Below are 18573 nucleotides of genomic sequence, written 5' to 3' on the forward strand. Positions count from 1 at the left end.
TCAGACAATGATTGCATAATGTAAAGGGAACTCAATGTCCTCCTCAAGGACATGTAGACATGTGGACAGGAGGAGCCAGTACAGGGGCCTTTATGTCCTCTTCAAGGACATGCCCACATGTGGACAGGAGAAGCCAGAGGTCAAATCCTGTGATAAATGTACAACCTGCTCTACCTGCTGAGTCACATGCATTGAAACATACAGAGTCAATCAATTTACATTAATACTGTAGCTGTCAAGAATACAGGAAGATACACAAACACAACAACATTTGAACTGTCACATTGGGACATAAAACAGCTTGAGAATTGAAAAGTTAAATGAGGTAACAAAATGGTGGAAATTGTAAAAGGTGGCTGTCAGGAAACCGGCTGATCCACTAAGAGGAAGCATAAGGGGCCATGGAAACAAGACAATGGAGACAAATACCTGTTAAACAGGCAGCGTAGCTTTTAGTTTAACTCAAACCAAACAGAGAAACTGCATGGAGCTCTGCAAGTAGCTCCTTCAAACCACACATTCAATTCTGTTGTATTTCAGCTAAAAACTCAATGTGAGAAAGATGGTTTTCACAACGCTTCGCTTTAGTTGTAAGTGTGAGTGAGATACCATGAGCTATAAATACTGCAGCTGCTCACCAGCTGACACTTTGCAAGAGGCCCCTTTGTTTTTCTCTATGGATTTTAAACAGTCATTCTGCATCTCTTCACCAGCGAGTGTCAGCGGATAATCTTCAGTGTTACAGCATCAACTCCTGACAAACAAACAAAGCCTATACAAGAGAAATTTGACTAATATTCTATTAACCAAAAACTAAATATAATTTAAAAAAATCAACCCTGTTGATGCAAATTATTCTACAGCCTCTAATTATATATTCAAATCCTGTAAAGGCAAAACAGATTAACTGGGGGCAGATCAAACAAATTTTTCAACAAGTCATCAGCATTAGATAAAAACAGTGGAAAAGTCGAAGGTGGGAATCTAGTGTGCTTCTGAATAGAAAATATTTCACATCAAAGTGACTTTTTCAGGATGTTTTCAAATGGAAAAGCACAATTTGTTTTATTTAACATTTTGACTATAAAACTACATTATAGATGCATTTTTTTGTCCATATTAAGAGTAAAGGAGTCAACTTGACTTTTCACCTCAGCTTCTGTTTGCTTTACAAATGTTGAGACACAGTGTCAAACCGCCCTGTCCACAGTGAAGGGAAGTGACTCAGGGGTCAGAGTACAACCCACAGGATGTGTTGTAACAAAACTCACACACTCAGGATTCATTTTACGTACAAGCACATTTTATTTTTTTTCCACAGAATACATCTAGGTTCTTTTGATTTTCTCTCTGAAATGTTTTTAACCTTGTTGTATGTTTTTATGGCCAATGTTCTGCTCATCATATTTTATCTTTTTAGCGCAAACATTTTACTGTTAAATGGCTTTGTTCTCAGAAAACTGAAGCCATCACACTTTGTCCCTGCTTCCTGGTAACACTCACAACAGACAGCTGCACACACACAATGTCTACTTACACACAAAAAAAACAAGAAAATATAAACGTGTCAACACTGGAATGAAAAATCAAATAAGAGCTACAAGTGGTTTAAAATAGTTAAAGGATCAGTGTGTAGAATTGAGTGACATCTAGTGGTGAGTGGTTGCATGTTGCAACTAAATACCCCACACCTCAACCTCCCCTTCCAAACATCAAACAGAGAACTCTGTTTAATGTTTGGTAGCCTTCAGTTATCAGAAAAACTCAAAAGGTTTACTTTGTCCAGTTTGGAGTGGACAACTGTAAAAAAACATGGTGGCCTCAGCAGAGGACCCTCTCCTGATGTAAATACAAAGTATTTAAATATAAAAGGTCCCATTCTAGGTTAAAGAAAACAACAATTTGTACAATTTAGAGGAAATACACTAGTGAAAACTAGTCACTAGGATTATTTTATATTCAGTTTCTGCCAATAGATCCTTTCACCTAAATCTCACACACTGAACCTTTAAAGTTATGTACATAGAGAAAACCCTAATACCACATATTTCACAGATGTAAACACGTTTCAGTCACACTGGCATGTATCCCTTTTTTTTGTAAACTACTTACAAGTTTTAAAGACAAAAGTTGTATTTACATTTGGACGGAAATTATTGGCTAGGCTTTTTCAGTGCATGGACGACGCTAAAGCACTAAACAATGGTCGCATGATAATTCAGTGCCATGTGACAAAGACGTCACATGTGCTGGTCTGAGAGGAACCCATATGTGAACCACCAGGTTAAATGTCTAAACCCCAGTTTCCTTCCTCTTCATTGAACCTCGTAACTTCTGATCCAGTCTGGTTTTGGAGAGCGTCTGAGGCCTGAGTTTAGGGCCCATGACGGGTGGACAGTTCTCGGCCGTCTCTTCATCACAGATGGTGACTGAGAGGACGGAAGAGCGGCGTTTGGCTCGGATGGCTTCAACCTGCTGAACCCTAGGTGGAACCTCCTGCTGCTGCTGAGCCATCGCAGTGCGCAGGCAGTTGAGCCACTGCTGTTTGTGGTAGACGTCGTTGACAAGCAGGGTGTGGGACTGGCCATGGCAAGGATCCAGGGAGCTCACACGGAAAATGTTTTTCACTGGAGAGACACGGTAAGCAAGGAAACAGTTTTAAAAGATCTCTTAAGGCTGTGAGGGATGATAAAATCCCTTTTCTTTAACATTTAGCCTTACAACTTGCAATATGTAACTTTGGCCATGTGGGTACTCTCAATCAAAACAAAAACAAAAGATGTGTTATCGTTTGTGATTGTTTGATGATGTAAAGCAACGTGGTATCACGGTAGTTGTCACCATCATTGCAAATGAAAATGCAGATAAAAATCGACTTGAACTGACTCAATGTTGATGCAAATCCTGTTCATGGATGGGGTAATGTATTAAAGTCTTATTCAGGTTGTGCACAAACATTGGAAGGAGAAAACCTTCCTCATATGTCCATTGCCCGCAAGTTATAGCAGAGACGAACAAAGCTGCCGGTAGAGGAGATATGATGCAATTAAAAGGCGACTGAAAGGAAACAAAACTTTAAACAAACTGCTGTTGAGCCACAAACATCACATGTGACTCATCTGGACATCTGGATAGACCACCAGTATATCGCAGGGCTCACACACAGAGACAACCTAATCCCATCTGTATTACAGAAAATACAAATATACTAAACCACTACTTAGCTGCTGCTGTAATACAGGGAGATGTGGTAAATATGTTTTTACTTTTCAGTGATAGTCAATTATCACTTACTTCTGTGTTATTAGCTCAGGCCTGTTTGTGCAACGGCAAATCTGACGTTGTAGCAAAGAGAAGATTCAAGTTAAGCTCTGCTGAATAGTGAAGCCTCAAAGAAACTCCTCCCTTACAGATCAGGACATGTTCACAGTGTAACTGGCATGATTTAAAAAAGCTTTTAAATCGACAAAGTGGGTGAGACGTCTTATTCATTAAATCTATGAAGAGTCACAACAAAGAAAAAATCCAAGAGCACAAAATGGCATGTCTCCAAATTTAGTAACAGTAACAAATTTACAACGATACAAAATAAAGAAAAAGGAGAAACTTTACCAAATAATTAGTGAAACCATCTAAATTTCGAAATGGCAACACAACCCTACCTCAACGCAAGTTTGGAGTGTAACACAAACTCAACCTACCTTTCTCTGTGTTGGTGAAAGCCCCTCTGAACGACCCCCCCATGCGGATCTCTCCGTCCTGCACTTCCTCCAGAGCCAGGTCCCGCACTGGGATTGGCTGTCGATACACCTGGAAGCAGCTTCTGTCATTACGTGTCACCGGCCGCGTCAAAACCAGCAGCTCAGAGAAGAGAAACACGTGCAGCCTCTGTGGAGGGATACATTGACAGAGTGAAATTAACTTTGATGAACAAATACAGCATGTTGACAGTACTTTTAAAGCATGTGGCTGGTAAATGATAAAAAATAATCCGGATTCTCACCAAGCCACGCTTGTTCCGCAGCTCCCCATGAATCAGAAGGACCTTACAGTTGTCTATGAGAGGGTCTTGCTGCCTCTCATCCAGATACTCAAGTTTGTCGATATAATACTGACACTCAGACTCCCCCTTCCTCAGATTGATGTCAGACAGAATCTCCTGGATTATGGAAATCTGGATAATTAAAGAAAAAATGTTCAGAAAACAGACAAACCAGTAAGAAGCCAATAGCTAAACATAAGCAACAACACTTATATCTGTGACAGTAGGAATATGTATGAGGCAGATATATCGTACAGCTCTCTCCAGGCCGATGATGTCTGGGTGATCAGGAGGAGTGTGTCTGAGGATCTCTCGCAGCAGCAGCGGGTACTTCACCAGGCGTGAACGTGGGATGTCCAGGAAGCTCCACAAGTCAAGTTTTCTGCTGAAGGGCGACTCGAGGCAGCGCTGCAGGAAGTCCTGCACCCGCCTGTCCTGCTTCTTCTGGTCGAGCAGCGCTTTGGCTGCGAGCTGGTTGCTGCAGTAGTTTTTGTAAGCGTTCAGACCAGGCAGCTGAGAAGATAAAAGAATCAGTTTCCATCTGTTTGTAGCTCCTTTCACAACAACACACACACTCTGCGTTGTGGCTCTTTAAAATGAGCGTTGTTGCTGGGGTTTGTCCCGTCTCTCCCTCTGTGATAAATCCTCATCATTATCACGCTGAGAGAACTACATTTACGAATGAACACAGTGCAAAATATCTCGATACATTATGCAGCAAGAGGCATTAATCATAATAAAAGAGACAGAATGACACTCAGCACCCACAGGTGAAATGAATACCTTGTTGGCTGCTTGTGGTAAAAAGAAGATTAAAGTTCCTTGAATAGTTCTTAAAGTTGTCTTAAAATCTCTCTAAACATACGTCAACATGTAAACATTACTTCCAGATGAAAACCACACAATGTAAACTATTAACTACTGCACATTTACAAGATTTCAGTAATTCATGTTCATGTAACCTTATCAACTGAATATTTATCTATTGCAACAATTACACAAATGTATCATGAACTCATGTTTAACAAAGCAGTGACACTGTTCTAGATTATTGAAAGCATTTAAAGAGTATATGGCAAGGTATCTGGACTTTTTGAAAAGTCTTAAATAATAAATTAAATAGTACTGACTTCAGTTTCCTTCGAAAAGTCTTTAATTTAATTTGATAAATATTTCTTCTTGCTTTTATTACAGAATTGTAATAGAATGTTACGGCAGGCTGTCAGGAGATATCGCACATTTTAATTAATTATACCTCTAAACTAAAAAGTACAATTGTTTTGACGGTGAATGAAGCTGCAGCAGGTCTATCCTTTAGAGGAGTTTCAGTCCGCCCCACTGAACCTATAGCCAATACGGTCCCATTTGGGAAGTCTCAAAAATCTCTAATTCTGCAAAAGGAATTGAAAATAATCAAGCATTAATTGTAATAATACATAGTTAACTTGTCATATAAAGAACATGTATTTATATATACACTGCAGGGAACTATTGAACAAAATAAAATAATATTATAATAATAATAAATAACTACGTGTATTGTCCCTCCAGGTTTTATTTCCATTCTACTTTATTTCACTGGTATTAAACTGTGTTGTAAGTGGCATTAAAAGATCTTAAAAAGATCCAATAGGAGCCATGTGTGTAAGTTTAACTCTGTTAGAATCTTCGGGAAACGTACCTGTTTACATAAGCATCTGAATTGGCCTGTGTTTCTTGAAGACGTTTACCGCTCGTCCAAGAGGCTTCTTCAGTTCGAACTGACCCACTAACTGGTGGGGGTTTCAACGACCGGCCTGTTTAACATAACGACTCTCAACATAGGTAAAACCTGAATACCTAAATACCTGAAACCTCCCAATAGTCAGTGAGAACTGAAGGAGCCTCTTGGATAAGAGGAGAAACATCATCTTGAAAACACAAGCAAGTCCAGTTGACTACCTACACATGTTCAACCTCGGATAATTCCATGACCTTGATAGAGAATCTTCACAGATATTCTCTGAAAGTGTTATCAACTGCCAGCATACATACCCAGTCTATTACTATCTGTCCGATAAGAGCGACTGTTCCATCTGAGCCAGTTCCCTCGGTCAGTTTCATCAGTAAATCTGCAGATTTAATAGTTCACACAGGGTCAGAATCACTTGTTAGTATTAAAATCCGATAATGGTCAGTGATTTCTTACCCTCATGTAAGGGGATGTATGCGTCAAGGTCCCCAAATATGTGAGCTAGCTCCTCCTCCGTCATGATGGAGAGCTTTAGCATTGGATCATGGTACGCCTGAAAATAAACAACGAAATAGTTGTCAAAGTGGGGAAATGGTTTGATTAGAAGAAAAAAATGTAAGTTTAAATTGTAAGTTTCTAACCTTTCGTGCAAGTTGGAGATCTTCGATGAGATCCTGCTCTCCCCTGTAAAGCTCATAAATTGCCTGGAGAAGGAACATTAAAACACAAGAGAAACCAGAGTGAGAGAAGTTCATTTATTACTTTCTAGAGGTTTGAGAAGACTGCACTTTAGTCTGAAATGCTCAACCTCTTGTCTCTTGATCTCTTTGGTGGAGAACGTGCTCTTCTGATGGACGTCCATCATCTCTGACCACAGCGTGCTGTTCCTCCGTTTCGTGGGAGTAGGACCTGCTGCCTTGCTGCTTAATTGGCGGGACATTCCCGGCGATCTGCAATCGCTACGTAACGACATTGACTAGAACAGAAAACAGGCAAACAAATTCAACTCATTTAAATTCCCATAGATAATTTGTTGAGTGATTGTGAGTGTGAACTGTGTAACTGCTGTGTACCTGGAGGGTCTGACCAAAGCGCCGCACAGCCCCGTTCTTTGAAGGAGACATCAAGTTGACGAGAGATGAAACTTTGGTCAAAGGTCGGACTCGCTTGTTGCTGGGTTCCTAGGAATCAAGGAAACAAACTCTCTTCAGTTCAACTTGATTATATTGAGGTGTAAAGTGTAGGGTGCCAGAAGACTAACTTTATACAGTTTTATTATAAAAATGTATTTACTTTTTTTCTTAATTGTCTCTGCTATTTCAGAGAACAGATTCTAAATGTTCTGTCACATCAACAGTCTCCTCTTTATTTATATCAATATTCGCTAGTATGTTTTTACCTCCATCAAGATTATGTTTTCATAACCATTTGTTTTCTTGGTTTGTTTGCTTGTTTGTTTACAAGCAAGATTACACAAAAATAACTGACCAGACGTCCATGAAACTTGGTGAAAGGATGTGGTTTGTTTTGATGTGGATCCAGATCAGGGGAAGGATCCATTAATTTTTTATTATTACTTTCTTTAACATAGTAAGTGAGGATGTTTTTCAAAATTTTAGAAGTAAGTAGGTGAAATTTGGTGCAGCTTCATTTAACTTAAGGGGACTCTTGGGATTTGGTGAAGGTTATGTGCTATATTGAGTGTCAGTCTAGTTAGTGCTGAGAAAAGGTTGAAACAGGTCAGGAAATCTTCTATTATTTGACTGTGGTCTAAAAAGTTACTTTCAAAACTGTACAAATGTTTTAGTATCAAAATGCAAATTCAAGGTATATATGGTGAATAAAAGTGTAATAAACCACTCGTTGTACTGAACTGAACCCTGAACTTGTGAATATTAGTGTTAATAGACTGATCATGTTGAGCAAGTGTGGCTCAGATTATCTTTCAACGTTCTTATTTCCTCAGACTGTCAGTGTTTGTGACACTCTGAGCGAGAGTGGGATAATCCTGAGCTCAGAACACACGAGAGAGCTCATGTCTATCTGTGTAGACGAGCACCTGAGTCATGCACAAGGATTAAAGTTTGAGGCGTTAAAGCAGATCTGGTTGGTGCAGCGTTCAAGACTGTGCTAGACAAGACCTGCAGCCAGTGGACAGGTTGTCCTGGGTCTCACCTTGAGGTCGAAGTTACACAGGCTGACCGTGTCATCGTCCTTCTCTTTACGCTTCCTCTTCTGTAGAAAAATAACACATTCATTACGTTCACAGTTGCAATCAGAGCTCGAAAATTACCTGATATATTCCTATACATAAAATATTATTCCAAGTATCAGTAGAGGTCGTCTTTTATTTTCATCTGCTCTTCAAACAGATACCAGCCCGAGAATTGCAGTGGGACATGATGGTGTTTTCAACATCAACTCACTAGGCTGAAGTCCCACGGTGTCCCTGGTGTAAGAAAGGTGAAGGAGCTGCCTCTCTGGAGCGGAGGTCTGAAAGAAAAGAGAGACATGGAAAACAGGTTTATATCTAGGTCATTGACAGTGTAGAAGCCACATTGTAAGTTTACTTCATGTAGCATTGATTTTGGTGGTAATTACACTAATGTTACTGCTGTCAGCTGCGCACCTTAGGGCATGGGTGGTGTTCACTCCCAGTCTATATTTGGGAGGCACATGTGAACAGTTGTTTTAGCGTCTTGTTAGTTTATTCAAGCGCAGAAAGAAGTTTGTGTCTTTTTTTAATCACTGTGAGTTGGATATGACTTAAAAATGCCCAGAATGTTTTTGTTGTTGTTTGTTTGCAACTATAGACAGACTACCTTAATTTATGTCTTTTTAAAAATGTATCTCAGGGAAGATGGAGATAGAAAATCACTGTTTTTATAGGGAATGCATTAAAGCTCTGTTAACATGAAGGACCCCATTTGATTCCCATTTCTGTTATGTTTCAATGATGATGGAGGGATATAAGTGTTTAAAACCATATTAGGCCTTAGACTGTTAGCTGCTTCTGCAGGGGAAATAAAGTTAGTTATGGTGACAAAACAATGAAGCTACAGAGAGTTTCTTCAAGTCCAAGGTCAGTTGCACAAACTCCTACACATTCTACATCTTGGGCTCATGCCTTCAAGCCATGCTGAGAACACATGTTTGATACAAGAGAGTAATGAATATAACAAGTACAGTTGTATTTATCTTGTGATTTGTTAAGGATACATAGTGTAGTGAGGGTAGAGGGTAAATATTTGGCACTTTGCCATCATACATTTGAAGCCAATACAAATACCAAGCCTATCTGCAGATCTCAATACTGTTTGCATTTTGGCAACTCTGCAAGAATAAATAGAAGTGCAGAGCAGGTTGAATGATGCAGACGTAATATCTAAAGTTTAAAAGATAATGACACATTGTTATCCAGAGTGTTGCATTAAAGTACCATACACCTGGAGGAATAAACAGCAGTGAAGTGGTTGGATGATGCTGGTTGATAACGTAGATCTACACTATAGAATAGAAGATGATGCAGCTTTGTTAATTAAACTGCTGTTGGCTCATTCAAAAACAAAGCAGCTGAAAAATATGTTACATACGAGGGGTCTCCTCATATAATTCATTGATGCATCTGCCATACAATATGACTCTAGAGCAGAAATTTTAGTTTTTCATGTAAGAATTTTTCTGGCTCCTGCTTGTCCGTGTGCATATGAGATGTTTGCCAAGACATTTTTCATTATTTTTGTCCATTTTATTGACAAACAACTAATCGAACAATGGTGGAAAACAATCTGCAGATGACCAAATAATGAAAATAATCATGAAATCTGAATTGAATGCATCATCAGAGGCGTTGGGCTACTGCTATGAGTATTTGTGGCATTTTATAGATACAATAATTAAATCAATGAATGTAAAAAAATATATAAACAGATGATGAAAATAATGTAATATGGGCAAGTTAATCTCTCAATCAATCCTTAATATATAATATATATATATATAATATATGTATATTGCAGATAGTTATGAGGAGTTTTATCACAAAATAGATCTAAATAGATCACCACATTTAAAGTTAAAGGTGTGTTTTCCGTGGTGCACTTGAAAGCATCGTTTATCAGTTACAGTAGCAGCCCAGCCCGCTACCGCGGACCAACCAGGAAACAGACATTAGCGCCAATAAATATAATAATAATAATAGTTATAACCGAATAAAGAACCACAGTTGTATTCCCGGTCGTGTTCTACGTACTTCATGCTGTTGGTCCTCCGCAGGGTTTGAGGAGAAGCCTCTGCGGCGGCGCTGCGGACGCTGGACGTGGACGTCCTCGACGTCATCCTGCGAACTTTCAGCTTCTTGTTCTTCACCGTTTCTCCGCAGACTTCCTCATTCTCTTCCATTTTGTGACCGGACCCGTTCTTAAATCACCACTTTCGAAGTTTGGTCGCGACCAAGCGAGATAACCAGGAGGTCCAGTCGAGTTTGAACCGGTCCCGACGCGTACAAAGGGAAGCAGAAGATCGATGACAACAGGACACACACCACGGCGGAAGTTTGAATATGGCGGATTCTTGGAAACGGACCAATCAGGGGAGAGCTCGGAGCTGCGTTGCCGGGATACCGCGAGGGGGGAGGGACCAGTGAGATATTTGTAAAAGGACCTCTTTATGAATGTGGGTCAGAATAAAGGAAACCACACTTGCTCTGCTCGTTCATTAAGATCTCTTTTATTACGGTCACTTCTTTATTCAGCTTCTGAAGGAAAACTCTGTATTCACATGTAGATTCAAACACCACATAATAAGAAGGAACAGCAAAATATACAGACACGTTTCTCTCCAATATCTGCACACAACAGACTTATGTGAATACACAACATTTAAAAAAGATTAAACACAATTCTCGACACTTTATTCAGGACGGAGCCAAAGCTGACCCAGTGAGCGTTAGAACAGATATTCACTTTACTCTCGAATATGACAAATGTAAAACCCAAAAGTAGAAAATCAACAGTTTGGGTATTTTTGCTTTGAGAAGAACTAAAATAATTATGCAGTCATCCAATTAGTTTCCAAATAATTTGGATTTCAACCATTCAAAGTTCACCCCCCAAAAAATAGGGTTATGCACATAACCAATGTTCCCTGAGGGAGGGAAGTACAAACAAATAAGTGTGGGGTTTGTGTCCATCCACAAGTGTCCTGACCGAAAGGGAGGAGTGCTGACATGTTGTGTTCTGTCTGGACAAAAATGTGATGAAAGAAGAAAAAGCAGAGAAGAATTTGTATGAAAATGAACGGCATGAACGGTTTCATATAAACGGCTGTGGGGAAGCTGTGGGTTGTCCACTAACCAGGAGGTGGGTGGTTCAATCCCTGGCTCCTCCAGTCTGCATACCTAAGTGTCCTCGGGCAAGACACCTAACCCTAAATCCCTCCTGACTTCTATGCTGGCAGTGTGTGGATGGTGTGTGATATGAAAAGTGCTGGGTCTACAACAGTCTATGGTCTACACCCAGTGCTGCATGAATAAGGGTGTGAATGTGACTATATATAAATGCTCTATAAAATGCATTCCATGTATCATTTACCTTTCGCATAAATAGTGTCATATTTTATTAGCTAAACTGTCGCTCATATGATCAAATGAAGCCAAAGACGTTAACAAACACAACAGACTTGTTGTAAACCTGAGTCTGTGTTTTATTCCACTTAAGGAGCACTGGTTGGTTTCTTGGCTTCTAGTGAAATGTGATATAGTGTAAAGAATCAATCAATCCATAGAGCATTGCCCATATCAACAATCTTCCCACTGGACTTTATTGTTTTTAACATAGTAACAACAACACTACAATTCAATATGAGCAATATTCAGTTAAAATGTGACCTATTTATGCTGAGTTTCTGTTGACCAGATGTGCTTTATATACATATTTTCATATCTACTTGCCTGTGCTTGATTTTTATAATTCATTGTGTTTTTTTTGTGTCTTTGCTCAGCTGAATGTCTAAACAGACGACTATTACCATCTTATTATCTATCTAAAACATCTTATTTGTTTCTTATATTTTTCTGCTTCTTTTAACATTGACATTGATGAATCATGTAGGTGTCAACACATTTGGCTAAATAATCTATTTCTGGCTGATTTTCATTAATCAGCTGCCATGTACACGCTGCTATGTGCATGGTGGTTCCTAGTTTACACTGCAGAGGGAGCTGGTGTCAGATTGTGTGTCTGTAGGTACCAACATCTTATTTCCCCCGAGGCTCCCTATTTGTCTTTACAGTCTGGGTTCATGGAGCAACCTGAAGAACTACAGAAAGAAAAATAACTAACTTTTTATTGAAGTTTAGTGAAAATATAATAACATAATGTAAAATGTCTCATTTAAATACACTTGTTTGTGCTCAGAGTCAGGGATACAAATATACATAAAAATTAATGTTACCATATGAATATTGCATCAGTACGCTGCCTGTTTGTAACTTTGTTTTAATCTCGTGCATATAACATGTGACACATGCTTAAAAGTTCAAAAACATATTCTCATTTCAGTAAAAGCAAAGCAATACATGTGAAATTATGAAAACAGTATTGTCAGTAATTCCGCCTAATTTTTTTTAGCTTTGGTTCACGTTTCATGAATGATTCATCCTCCTGAGGGAAGACTTATGCTGTTTAATAAATCTTCCTTTTCACCTCCATAAAGGGATCCAGATAAGATTTATAGGGACACCTCTGACCTGTATGACGGTCTCCTACAGGACAACCCGGCCATCAGTCAAATCTCTTGTGTCCTTCATGAGCCCATCATCAGCACCTCAGCGAGGGCGCCCGTTCCAGTTTAATCACCATATCTGTCGGTGTCGTGATATACGGCGCCTGGTCTCACTGCTGTAGCGTCTTCATAAAGTCAGGGTTGAGGAAGCAGTTTGAAAATGCTCCTCATGGGCAAGAAAACACACTGTGCCTCCATATTTAGGACTCACAGTCAAACATAACATCTGTAGTCATGTGAGATTATATCTGGACAAGATAAAAAAAATCCCCACAACAACATGGATATGGCAGAAAAAAGAAAGTCACCACAAGGTACATTTAGTTCTTTTCTGGAATTTTTTAATCGCAATGATCTTCCTCAGCAGATGTTTGGCCAGTGTCCAGGTACTGTTCATGTCCGCAGTAAAAGTTGAAACATTGCTAAGCTTGGAAATGGTATTTGACTAAATGTCATGTTAACATAAAATCCATTTAATGATTGTTCTGGAGCGTTCCCTTGTTAACGTTCAATCTCTGCTTTTCACCATTCACAGTCATGGAAATTGGTCAAACTCAATCTGCTCAAGATGATCAGGTTACATGTTAAAAAGCTCTGGAGCAGTTACTCAATGGCCCATCTCACGACCAGGCGATGCTGAGACTGAGGATTCCAAGATCAAGAATGAGCTTTCATTCTGGATAAACATAGATATAAGTTTTTAAAACCAACAGACGAACAAACTTTTATTAATATCAAACTCATCTGACAGCCACTGAATGAGCTTAAATTGGGCAAAAGCTTTACTGTGATAAAAACCTTTTATCATAATAATGACATTTATGAAAAAGAAAGAAAAAAACTCATAATTTTGAAACCTTTATTACAACATAAACAGGGTTCTTTCAGTTTTAAAAAAAATCACCTCAAAAAAATGTACATTGTAGCTGTAACATACAACCATTATATTAAAGAACATCATGCAATGGTAGCTGCCAGATTTAAGTCCTAAAATTAGCCTTTAAAGAAGGTAACTTGTGAAATGAGAAAAAGCAGCTTGATCTTACTTAAGAGAGGATTAATTTATAAATAAAAACAATTCACTGTTGCTAAATTCAATACACAGAGGAGTTTTGCTGCCAAGTCAAAGCTGACGTTAAACTAACTTAGATATTATTGTCTCAGTGTATGTGACTCTGCACCTTATGTTTGCCATTATCTCCTAATCGTCAGTTGTGGCCACCTTTTAGGAGAAGTTAAATATTTTAGAAAGTGTATAGCATTTACTGTAATATGAATTGAAAGAGATTTCCTACATGAATAAAAGTGGAATCATTATAATAATATATGTCCAGTAGGTGAGAGACAGGCGGGATAAAAAAAAAGGTTAAAGCAGGATAGCAGCTGTGAGCAGTTAGTGAACGGAGCAGGAGAAAATACAGTAATTTATACATATGTGACCTACTTTTAGGTATCTACACAAGAATATGTTTCACTTTACTCCTGTACAGAGGCTGCACATGTTGATAGTCCACCTCCCAAAACACTGATTTCATATGGTGCTAGAGACTGGATACAAACATCTATGTCACCAGATGAAATCAGTTTCTGAGAGCAGTCCTTTACTCAACAAGTCTCCACATTGTTAAAGACGTTAAAGTGCATCAGGCCAAATATACACAGGACGTGTTGGATGGAGAAGAAGTGACTCCTGATGTTGTGTAACAAGTGAGACTCGTGGCTGCTGATTGGATGCAGATGTAGGTCGAAAGTTGTCTGAAGAGGGAAGTCGTCTGTTTGTTCCTCTCACTGCTCCATGTGCTGTTCTACATACAAACAGCAGGGGGCGTGGTTACATTGTAAGCCAGGGCCAAACCAAAGACTGTATGGGCCCAACCTGTGACCCAAAGGAGAAGGAAATATAAACTAAATAAATGTATTTTAGAGATATATGTCACACACACACACACACACACACACACAAACACACACACACACACACACGCACAAACGCACGCACAAACGCACGCACGCACACACACACACACACACACACACCACATTTTAGAATTAGAGTTAGTGTATTATATTGACATTCTGAGAAATAATGGGATGCATATCAGCTTCATGCAGAGAATGACATAGGATGATTGATACCGCTGTCATTAGAGTATATCAAATATGGCCAGTGGTTGTTTAGCTTTGCTTGGATACTAGAACTATGAGGAGAAGGAGCTAGTCTGGCTCTGTCTGAAAGTAATAAGAAAATCCACCTACACACACCTCTGAAGTTCACTGACTAACTCTAAACTCTTCTTAACGCACGAGGGTTTGAAGCCCAGTTCAGCTGGTTTCATTCCTGCTTCTGTTCATCTACTCTGGCCTCCTCCCACAGTCCACATGCACGTTAGGTTAACTAGCAACTTCACATTACCTGTAGCTGTGACTGTGAGGGTGAATGGCTGTTTATGTATCATGTTACCCCCCCCCCCTCAAATAAGGATCCTTTAAATGTGCTTTGATCACATCTGTTAAAGTAATAAATAGGTTAAAATGCATAAAAACGAAATGAAATATGAGAGTATAAGTAGATTAGTAATAATGTATATTAAACAATATATAGAGTGTGAGCAGACTTTATACAGTGTAACAGGATTCCACATCAGCCATTGTTAGAAATACACAATTGAAGCCAAACACAGCATAAAATTGATACATGGATGAATGCTGCTCCGCTACTGTCATGACAACATGTCATCATCTTACAAGGACGACTCCTCCCTTAGGTTGGAGATCAGACCGTAAAAGGAAAGGTGCCAGGATAAGGAAATGAAAGTATGACGCAGAGAAACCGCAGCAGGTAAACTGACAGAAGAAGTGTATAAAAAAATGCATTGTGGTTGAATAATAGAATAGAAGTTTGGTCCTATTGAAATGTTCTTTTCTGAGCTATAGAATAAAAACTGCTGTTTACTTAAATGTATCAGGTCTGGCAGGTGTGATAATAATGTACCACAGGAGCTGTGACTCATGTTGGTTCCCAGATGGCTTAATTTGAGCTGAAGCAGAAAAAGGGTGAAGGTTTATCTCACTCCACACTGTTCAGCACACATCCTTTTCTCTCCCCGTCCTTGTTCATGAGCCAAATCTCCTCTAAATGAACACAAACCCAAAAGGCAGAGATACAAAGATACTGATTAATACATGTTTTCATTCAAGGAAAAGAAGTGCCGCATTTCAATCTCACCACATCACACAAAACCAACACTGGAGGAGTCAGGAGAAAGGAAAGGAAATTCCACCCTCCTCGGGGTTTGCTGGTAAATGCTATGCATCACCAAACTGGGATGATGACTAACTGAGATTTGTGACCCTCACGGGGCCAAGAGGCATCCAGAGGCTGTAGTCATCAATTCCTCTCTCATCTCTCCATTATTTTCAACTGGTGTCATCGAGCGTCCGAGAACCCAGGGTGAGTCAGCCAGCGGTCACTCTGCCACGAGGAGCAGCGGTCAGCCGAGACTCATGGATGAGGAGGACATGTTGGCTGACATACATCATGTCCTCTGAGCTCATTGTGCAAGGCGGCGCGTGTCTGCAGGGTTTCATGTTATTATTGCAGCGAACGCTCCACGCCATTCTTAAGTGAGTTCACACGGGGGGCACGGGGAAGCAATTATGCTTAATGGCAGCAGAAGGTGTGACCCTATATATACAGTCTATGGTGTGACCCCATGAATATGTGCTCTCATGTGCTCGGCAGAAAGGCTTCCTGTTCTTCCTGACGTGAATGAAAGCGTTTTTTCTTTAGGTTTGAAGTTCAAGCAGGTGGGCAGAGCATGAGTCAGCAAAACCATGTCCGACCTAAAAACAATTACTCTTCAAAACGGCCATTTTAATTTGGTAAACAGGAGGGAAGATAAGTGATGACTCATCTATAGATTCTTCTTCACAAACAGACATCCGCATCATTCACAAGGTCCTGCTTTCAATGGGTTAAAGGAAAATCAGTCTCATGTCTGTGTGTTCGATAAAACAACAGCCAGTTAGCTTAGCTTAGCATATAGACTGGAAACAGGGAAAACTGCTGGCCTGGCTTCATCTACAGTTAAAGGACATATATATATATATATATATATATATATATATATATATATATATATATATAAATTAAGCGTACGGATATAAAACTGATATTGATTTTCTCATTTAGACAAAGAGTACTGAATAGTGTGTATTGAGGTTGCTTTAAGGCGATAAAAGAGTAATGGTGTAATGGGAATCTACAGGATCTGGTGGAGATTGGAAACCCAGTAAGGCTGTGGGCATTTGGCCAGATGAAGTTAATCAGCTCCACCTACCGCAGACTATAAAACACTGGACTGAAGAGCCTCAGTCCACCTCTGTGTCCATATATAACAATCTATGATCATAACACTAAAACCTAGATATATCTCATCATAGGCTATAGGCTGCGTTTTGTCAGGTACCAAGACTTAAAGCAATCAACCTTTTAATGCATGAGTCATACAGACACATTTCCTGGACCTGTCAATTTGAAGAGGCTGCAAACACAAACGTTGGAGGTGGTTATGAATGAGGATGGATGAACAGGAGAAAGAGGATTTGAGTTGGTTGAGTCAAATATGGGTCAAATCGATGTTACAGTATATTTGCTGTAACCAGGGGATTTTAGAGACTTGCCAGTCTGCTGTTAATGAGTCTGGACCTTTATCGTCTGAGATCAGTGACAGTGTAGACGAAGGGAGACTTCACCACACGCAAGATTTAAATGACAGAATGAGGTTTGCAGGGAGTGTGTTATATATATATATGTAGGACAGGATCCAGGTGTGGTCACCTGACAGTCACATAAGCAGCATTCACATATGAGAGCAAGACAGTGAAAATCCCACACAGACACGCTTTTACAGAAGAGATTTTAGTAACTAAGGGAGGATGTCAATTCTTGAAAATCAATCTCTCAGACCCAGTGAGTGGTATCACGTTGAGTCTGTGAGAACAGACAGGAGTGAGAGGCGGAGAGTGTTTTCTCTGATTCCTGTGTCACTGCTTGTAAAATCACCAGATAGTGACTGAGAGGACGGACCCTTGTAGGATCACTCTTCTGAAATAACTGGGCTGGTGGAATTCCTTCCCTTCATCAACACAAACCTGTCTCTCTTGTCTTGAGTTGTGGACTTTTTAGTGACTGACAGCAGACATGACAGAGATCAGCCTCTTTTCAGGGGCCACAGGCGACTGACTGCTGTTTCAAAAATAGACTGAAAGTGAAACTGCTACGTCACTTTCTGTAACACCCCATGACATGCACTTGAACACGAGTTGTGACAGAGTAGAGGACTGGAGGTAAATCAGCGTCTTTGTCTTCATAGCAACGAATAAACAACACGTTTATACGTACACAAGCACAGTGATAAACATGAACACTAACCTGTTGCAGATGATCCATCGTCCACCACACCACACATGATGTCTTCACTGCACACAACACTTCACTGCTCCCACGGAACGACAGTCCCGACCCACACAGCACTAAACTGATATACTGTACTGTAGCCTCTATATCAGTGCCCCTGTGTGTGTGTGTGTGTGTGTGTGTGTGTGTGTGTGTGTGTGTGTGTGTGTGTGTGTGTGTGTGTGTGACTGTGTGTGTGTGTCTGTGTCTGTGTGTGCGGATGCACTGAGTAGCAGAGGAGTTATAAGATGGAGATGCCACTGAGAGCACAGCCCCCTCTCGCTCTCTCTCTCTCTCTCTCTCTCTCTCTCTCTCTCTCTCTCTCTCTCTCTCTCTCTCTCTCTCTCTCTCTCTCTCTTGCTCTCTCTGTCTTTACAGTAGTTCAAGCTGTTTGTCCACTTCTTTGCCAGAGTCATTATTGTAACTGTGACTCAACCCAAGCTCACAAGCTCACACCCACACCCCCCCACCAAACACACACATACACACACGCACACGCACATGCAACACACACACCCACACCCAGCCAAACAAACACACACACACACACACACACAA

The 18573-nt window shown here is 40.0% G+C and overlaps 1 protein-coding gene across 1 annotated transcript; it reads right to left on the reverse strand.

The window, feature by feature from the left end:
* Positions 1-1281: 1281 nt before the first annotated feature.
* LOC133008827 (neuroepithelial cell-transforming gene 1 protein-like) lies at positions 1282-10310 on the reverse strand. Its single transcript, XM_061076161.1, has 12 exons — positions 10027-10310; positions 8201-8267; positions 7950-8009; positions 6848-6955; positions 6583-6750; positions 6416-6478; positions 6231-6327; positions 6077-6153; positions 4298-4555; positions 4004-4174; positions 3702-3888; positions 1282-2627 (listed from the first exon to the last, which is right to left on the reverse strand). Exons 1-12 carry the CDS (start codon positions 10173-10175, stop codon positions 2293-2295), a joined length of 1740 nt encoding a protein of 579 aa, XP_060932144.1. The 5' UTR covers positions 10176-10310; the 3' UTR covers positions 1282-2292.
* Between the last annotated feature and the right edge of the window lie 8263 nt (positions 10311-18573).

The sequence above is a fragment of the Limanda limanda genome, chromosome 8 (assembly GCF_963576545.1).
Source record: "Limanda limanda chromosome 8, fLimLim1.1, whole genome shotgun sequence".
Classification (NCBI taxonomy): domain Eukaryota; kingdom Metazoa; phylum Chordata; class Actinopteri; order Pleuronectiformes; family Pleuronectidae; genus Limanda; species Limanda limanda.